At 34.8% G+C, this 7,989-nt stretch overlaps 1 protein-coding gene across 2 annotated transcripts; it reads right to left on the bottom strand.

Annotated features, from left to right (window-relative positions):
* Positions 1-822: 822 nt before the first annotated feature.
* On the bottom strand, positions 823-7,238 carry LOC110684016 (protein MEI2-like 4). 2 transcript variants are annotated; one of them, XM_021860408.1, is made up of 9 exons: positions 6,885-7,238; positions 6,717-6,768; positions 5,130-5,470; positions 4,332-5,042; positions 3,062-3,701; positions 2,749-2,833; positions 2,601-2,669; positions 2,342-2,521; positions 823-1,388 (listed from the first exon to the last, which is right to left on the bottom strand). In XM_021860408.1, the coding sequence occupies exons 3-9, from the start codon at positions 5,425-5,427 to the stop codon at positions 1,311-1,313; spliced, it is 2,061 nt and encodes a 686-aa protein (XP_021716100.1). In that variant the 5' UTR covers positions 5,428-5,470; positions 6,717-6,768; positions 6,885-7,238; the 3' UTR covers positions 823-1,310. The 2 variants fall into 2 exon arrangements, with proteins under 2 accessions (XP_021716100.1, XP_021716101.1); XM_021860409.1 differs by having other exon boundaries at positions 5,130-5,446.
* Positions 7,239-7,989: the final 751 nt, after the last annotated feature.

Here is a 7,989-nt window from a genome sequence, read left to right as displayed (position 1 = left end):
CTAAATGGGAATTTCATAGCCATCCTGGAAGGATTATGAGCTCTTCTTAACCGCAAGAAAAAATATAAAACATTACGCCATTTTGATAAACAACCCTTGTTTCTGTTGAGAAATTGAAGCGCTGTCAAAAAACCTAACCAAGCTTTACAAATGAATATAAATAGCTACGTTACCTAGGGGAATATTTTGCAATAATTTAATAACTTTAGAGAATGTATCATAAATAAGCAAGTTATTTGGTCGGAATTATATGCTTACTTATAATATAGATAGTTGGGGTAGAGTGTACAAATGGGTTCCTTCCCTCAAAGTATCACTACCTTGGCGAAATTAGACTTAACTTAATACGAAGTATTAATAATAGCTCTCTTTTCTTCAAAAAATAAATAAAAAAATAGTTGGGTAGGGTGTATTTATTTGCTTAGCATTATTCTTATCGATGGAGCATATTATCTTTTTCCAGATCTGAAGCTAACAATAACAAGATGGTGAAAAGGCCAATTGATGCCTTCACCTTTGGAAATTCAAAAGCTTTATCATAACAAATGGACGAAAATGAAAGATTTCTCGTACAATTTTCACCATTTCCATAAGCAAAGGAGTTTTTGTGGTAGGACAACTTTGTCATGTGAAACAGTGGGTGCAGATGAGATCCATCATCATCATCCATGTGGTGATGCTAATCGTCAGCCCGCTAACATCGTATGAAATTACCCAAATGCCCTAACTATATGAAACCATAATTTTGTTTAAGCAGTGATTCCATACCATCAGCTAGCTCTACCCGAGATTAGTTGTCACATTCAAATTACACAAATAAGGTGACAAAATTGCAAGTTAGAAAGACGATATAAAAAAAATTCGAGCAAATTAGTTCCCATACAACATATACTGAAGCCTTACAATGATGATTGAATCCTAAGGTAAAGATGTCAGTAATCAAAGTCTAAGGCCAGTCTCAAAATGTAACAAATGCCCCAATGAAAAATTTACAACATTCTCAAAAATGGGCCAGTTACACAGACTGATTAGGTCAAAATTTCTGGTTCCCAAAACCTCAGAAATAGGTGCTTCCCCAAGCACTCTAGAAATTAAAATTAAAAAAGAAAAAAAGAATTTAAACAAGGCCACTTCATATTTCCTACCTGAATTGAAGTGGCTTTTTTAGACTAAATATTACTCCTCTACTAACAATAGCAAGGTCTTCACCAGTGCTTTCAAAAAGGGTAGTTTTAATATGCAGAGCCACATGAAAAAAAATTTACAGCATTCTCCTACAAACACCGGGCTCCAAGTCACTTCCTTAGTCCTCATTCTTCCTCTTCGCTGCTAGCCAGCTGTTGCCTACCCGGCTTTGACCGAAAACTGGTGCCCATCGGAAATGGTTCCTACAAAAAGGAAATAAACAAGTCAGCGCCAGTTTTACGGGCTACCTGATCACAACAAACATGTTGGCTAGTGAATTGTTAAAATATGAGTGGAAGGTTGTAATAAAGACGCAACATGGATCACACCATTGGCGATTTGTTGCGGAGTTTAAATTTTTCCGCCAGCATTAACACAAGAGTTTTTTTTCCATAAAAGTGCCTAGCTATGCATCATTGTTGAAACTTGGATGTGAATTATAGTTAACATTCAATACTCTATGCAAAATAATTGAAAGAGCCAAAGTGTCAACAAGAATAAATGACCTTCCAAACAGAACCATTTATGAGTAACGTATGGGCTCAACGCTTACTAAGTTGCATAAAGAAATTTTCACACATCATCAAATTTCACTTATCTTCTATATTAGGTAAGCTATATGAATACTATTACCCAGATTAACCCAATGCAAAAAAGGCAATTTTACCAACTCTTGGTTCTTAGTTCTTACATTCAGAACTACCTAAATCTTGACCCATCTACATTGCTTCCCCAACCACCCAACCCACCCATGAACTATAGGTCCCACATCTCAATCCAATCATTATTTTCTGAAACATGTCACTTGTCTTAAAGAGATTTCATGTAATCTTTCATCATGCTATGGAAATATCATTATCTCAACCAAAATCCTTCAAATGTATGTTATTCGAATAATCGGACTCGTGAATACAAAAGACAACTATGTATCGTGTGGAAGTATGGAATGCGGAGTTATTTTTTTGACTCATAAGAGGCTGAGCAACACTGTGCCTAGTATATGGGCTAATCTTAAGATGTCGCAACTTACAAGGGCAATTACTAGAGGAAAGGTAGTACGAAAAAAGGCATTACATAAAGGCAACAGGCAAGTGGAAAGGAAGTACAAATAAATCCCAAAAACTTTACTGGGGACAGAAAAGAATATTTGTCGAACCTGATCTCCAGCATTTGGACCTTCTGTGTGAAACAGAATGGGGCGACACCGTTTATCCTCGTTCATCAAGCTTGAATTCTGGAAATGTGCAATAAGGGCTCCTTTTCCTTGAATGCGAGCATAAGCCAGAGATGCAACCTTTTCACTGTTGAACTTCTCCCACTTTCTACCTTCAAAGGTCTGCAGAAGATAATTTGCCATTTAATTTTCTAAAACGACAGATTTTATATAATTAAACACAAATTTCCATAAATCAAACCTGATGAAAGCCAACAATCTGGATAGGATCAATCATGTTGATAAATGCGTAGCCCATATTGCATTTATTCTGCCAGTTAAGCAAAGTGAATATTAGAAAGAGAAATATTTAATTTTTCCTAGTTCCAAAATAGTGTTGAGTTCCATACCTTAAAATCAATTGGTAGATAAATAAAATCATATTTTCCTCGATGCTGCTCATCAATTGTAGCCAAAAGCATTTTGGATGTATACCTAGAGTCAACAAGGCATTGCATTAGAAGAGGAAATCAATGAAAACCATAGGGAGTTCAAGTTGACTCAAGTTAACAACTTCTCAAAACAACCACATGGATTAAGCTTGAGTGATTTAGTAAACTTAGTAACAAATTAACAATGTACGCTAGATGATGCCATAAAAGTAAAATCACCCTTTCAATACTAGAATTTAAATAAAAGCTTCTGGAATGCAAAACTACGTACTTGTTAGGAATATTCTTTATCATCAGTGTGGTTCGATTGTCATCACCCCGCATGATACGATCAATGTTAAGCTCATAATGCTTCCTGTCAGCATGACTCAAGTTAGTTTCATTTCTGCTTCTTCTAACGCGTTCACTGGGAAAACCAAACGATGTTGGCAGAGAATTCATTGTGTTTCTCTCATGAAACAAGTGACTCATCTGCTGAGGAGATTGTATCCCAGCATTTTTTGACATGTCAGTTCCATGAACATGAGAAAAGCTAATAGGAGAAGATATTTCTCTTGCAGGTGATGCAGAAAATCCAGGAATACCGACACTCCTAATGGCACCCATCTGATAACCAGAGGTTTCATGAGACTCTCCAGCATAAATTTGCTGTCGGTCCCAGATAGAAGCCTTCATTACTGGTGCCACAGGAGCTGAGCCCACCTGAAGATGATGCACTGGTGAAACCATATTCATCATCAGGTGTGGAGCCCCTGGTGATCCGGAAAGCCTTCCAAGGTGATGTGCATGGTTATTATTCAAAAAGGAAGAGGAGTTCGGCATAAGCAAAGATCTAAGATGATGTTGCTGATACGAGTTAGACTTGCTTGCCATAGACTGTGCATGAACTCCACTCGGGGAAAAGCCATAAACTGAGGAAAAAAAAATTGTAAGCACAAGTGCATTGTAACTTCCAAAAAGAAAAATTCCCAGGGGAAAAAAAAAGAAAAAGAAAAAGAAAAAGAAAAGAAAAGAAAAAAGAATCCTTCATTTTCTGTTGTCTCCCAGAAAAAGACAATAACATGATTCAATAAAATAAACGGATGAAGGAACAAAGCTAAACAAAGATGGTAAGAGAAACACAAACTCCTCTAAATTGTTAGATTTTATAGAACAAATCAGGATCACTGGTAATATAGGAGGTAATCAGATTATGAGTTGCCTAAATAAAAACAATTAGCCGTCACCTATGGTACATGTTTCTCAACACAAACAAGCATTTCCAGTTTATCCATTTCCAAGCTCTTCCAACTGCTAATATTCGGTTAATGTGTAAAATGTATACTACAGCCTTATATTTGCAAGTATTGTATCATATAACATGGGCCAAATGTAACTTTGCATTCTATGAAAGCCTTAAGTTATATTAAAGGAAACATTTAAAGGTATTCCTGATCGACATTCAATGAGGTTTAAAATTGCCAGTCAGAAGTAGATAACTTCCACAAACATACACAAACAAGGTAATGGAATATAAAACAATAATGAAACTCATAGCTTACCACTTTCACCGAGTTCCCTAGCATGCCCATTTAGCCCCAAATGATGAGATTCCAAGTTGACTTTTTCAGAAACCCTGGAACGAAAGTCATCAGCAAAGCCATTCACATTGTCCAATGAGTTCTGCGACATCATATTAACAACATTGTGCATTGGCACTTGAGGAGAATGAGGATGGAAATTTGGGATGCCTCTGTTATCAAGCTGCACTTGAGGAAAAGATTGGCTGCCCTCACTAAGACCAAATTCATTGCCAACAGATGGCATCCTAACTGGAGAAGGATACCCGTTGAAAATGCGAGAATTCTCGTGAGGTGATGAATCACCTACCAGAGTACCAGAGGACAGTCTCGCGGTGGAATGGATCCTTGCAGCATGATCCATTGCATGTACAGAACGCTGCTGGTTCTGGTGAATGCCCCAAGGATAACCCACATTTCTCCGGCCTGCCTGAAGATTCTCTTCTGCTTCTAACTCTATGCCACCACTATAAGTAAACACGTCAAAATCTTCCAAATCATCATTGGCATTAGCATTACCCAGATGTCCCATCTCATCAACCATCCCAGAAAACAGCTCTTCTTCATCAGGAAGAATATTATTGATTGCCTGCCCTTCACCATCTTCTAGAGATTTGAAAGGCTCCACCTCGTCAATTTGGGGAGCAACAGTAGAAGATTGTCGAGATACATATTTATTGGATGACAGTCTAACTGGAAAAGACAAAACTACTATAAGTATAGCAAGTCATAAGACAACTTCAAAGATATTAGGAAAATTTAAAAAACAGCAGAACTTACGCTTATGATTAACCAGCTCGGAGAGTGAACTGGAGAAAAGACTGCTTTCATTTTGAACCCCAACGACGCCAACAAGATGTCGGTCCCCTTTGCAGTATGTCGAATCAAAATACACATCAGGTCGCGTCATTTTATTCTGGTTCATAGATTTCGATAGAGCTCTATGCACACCAATATTTCCGTCTTCTCCAACTACGTCGATCTTATGTTCTCTGGGAACAGGAGATTGGGACATTGCCAAGCAATCAGACAGCTTACCCACAGCCGAAATTTTCTCCAAAGATGACAAAGTAACCATCTTTATTTCTTCCTGATTTCTGTACCAAATATCAAGTAGCCGCCTAAACAAGCAAGAATATAAATGAAACAGTATGTCCCAAAGATAGAACTCCAGCTAATATCATCAATTTAGTGACAATTCTGAACAAAACCCAAAATTCTATTTTCTTAAAAAACACTCAACCCCACTTCTATGCATTAAATTCCTACATTAATACAGAAGATTACATATTTTCAACAATTAATGAGATGTATAATTTAACTCACATTAAAACTAATCTTACAGCAAATGTACCATGTATGTACCAACAACATCACAAGCTGAAATTCCTTTCAAAGACTCAACCCATCAGAAACAAAATCGAAATTTCGAATTTTGTAAAAGACCCGGAAAAAAAAAAAGAAAAAAAAAAGGAGAGAATTCCATCACCCAAAGACTGAAATTCAAAGTTGATGATGAATTACTAAAATTCTACAGATCATAAAAATAGTAAACAATTTTTCTTTTTTTAATACTACAAGAGAATACAGATCAGAACCAACAAATAAGATAAGGACTTATTAATTAGCTACTTTGCAGGTAAAAGGTAGGCGTAGCAACAAAACTTTAGTTATTTTTAATACATAATTAATAATTTAATTTAATATCATATCATATAAGATGTAGATACCAACTAGCTTAGTTCTTTAAAAGACTCGAGGTGGAACCCGAGATCAAATCCTGTGTACATCCTTGCCCTTATCTCACCCTAACACCGAAAAATCATATCTTAAAAGATTATATCACTACCTAATTTGAAAGCGGACCAAATTCTAATTGGGTCATAATCATAAAAAGAAACCCCATTTCCGCGTTTTCTGCATATTTTAATTTAAACCCTCTGCTTCAATTTTCATCTTCCCAAAATTACATAATCCGCAACCAAACACCAAGACGTCAAGAAAGATTATGAAATTAAAAAACTAATTTAATTAAAAAGCGTCTAATTTAATTAATTTTAAAAAAATTAAAGCAAACCAATCAATTAGTCATTATAATATAATAGGAAGGAATATAACTAGGTGAACAGGCTATGAAATTAAAATATTCCAAAATTTCAGACCAACAAATGAAATTCGAGAATTGGGTTTTTTTAATTTAATTTTTTTACAAAAAAACAATTATAAAAATCCGACACTAAAAATAAAATTCGGACGTATAGATCGGAACTTGATTTTCTCATTTTTCTGATTTTCTTACTTAACACCCACCAAAAAAAATGGAAAAAAATACAAAATTTAATTAAATTAAATTAAAAAAAAACGTACCGTACAAGTTTAAACTACCACCACCACCATGAATTTCTCTCTCTTCAATTTTCTTCACAAGAAAAAAAAAATTAAATTAAGAGAGAAAAATTAGAGATCTCCTGCATTGCAAAATTCGCAAAAAAAAAAAAAAGCGAAAAGTAAATCAATTAAATTTGTGAAAATTACCCTAGATGAAAATTCCGGTAGGATCCGTGAAATTGAAGAGAAACCCAGATTTTCCCAGAAAAAGTTATGAAGATCAGAATCAAAGAATCTACAGTAGGTGAACAAATTGTACTTGATGAAGAAGAAGATGAAGAAGAAAGAGGAGAGAGAAAGAAGAGAGAGAAAGTAAAAGAGAAGAAGGAAGGAGACAAAACAGAAAGGCAGTTCAGGCTAAGTAAGAGAGAGAAAGTAGAGAGAGAAAGTGAAGAGAGAGAAAGAAGAGAAGAGAGGTGGCCTGGTTTATCTTTGGTTTGTTGTTGAAAGGGGATGAGATTTGACACATGAAAGACTTATGAGTACTCGGACAAAAAATAATACGAGAACAACACCATATATTATATTTTATATTATATGATAAAATTATATTATTATATTATATGATATGATAGGATAAAATAATAAAAATAATTGTTGATGAAATGGCAGTGTGTAGAGTAGTACAAGAGTTAAGTTGTAGTGGTAGTTTTTAGAGATGAGGAAATTTGGAAATTGAGTATTGGTGCTTTTTTCTCTCTCTTGAGTTGTGTGTCATAAGGTAAGAGAAACAATATTGCATGAACTAATCAATTTGCATTGCATTGCATTCATTTCCTTTCCTTTCCCCCATTTTTATGGTCTTATTTTTTTGAAAACTTTATTTATTTATTATGAACTTTTAATGGTGTTGAAATTGGAACTTGCAAGAGTTGTCAAAGTTATCCCTTATTAATGGAGTTAGTTACTACTATCATGTAATAAAGAGCATTGTTTGTTTTTCTTAACTTTTTTCTTTGTACTTATGCACCACTACATTATGTATGATGACGGGTAAGATGAAGTATGTGCGGTTAGACTGCGTGTAAACTGTATATATAAGTTGAGGTGTTTATGTCTTGTCAGATTTGTGTACGTTACATATTAAGTGGAACTTCATCGTCTTTATGTTATTTTGTACTCCTTATCTATTGTAACAATATTGATTGTTGATAAATAAGCTAAGGATATTTTTGTTCTTGAAATATTTAGGATTAAATGGAAGCCCGTTTAATTATTTGATTTATTGTATTTAATAATTTCAGATAAAATT

Source organism: Chenopodium quinoa, unplaced genomic scaffold (genome assembly GCF_001683475.1).
Source record: "Chenopodium quinoa cultivar QQ74 unplaced genomic scaffold, ASM168347v1, whole genome shotgun sequence".
Classification (NCBI taxonomy): domain Eukaryota; kingdom Viridiplantae; phylum Streptophyta; class Magnoliopsida; order Caryophyllales; family Amaranthaceae; genus Chenopodium; species Chenopodium quinoa.
The sequence above is the reverse complement of the archived record's forward strand: the minus strand, read 5'-3'. Positions and strand labels throughout refer to the sequence as shown.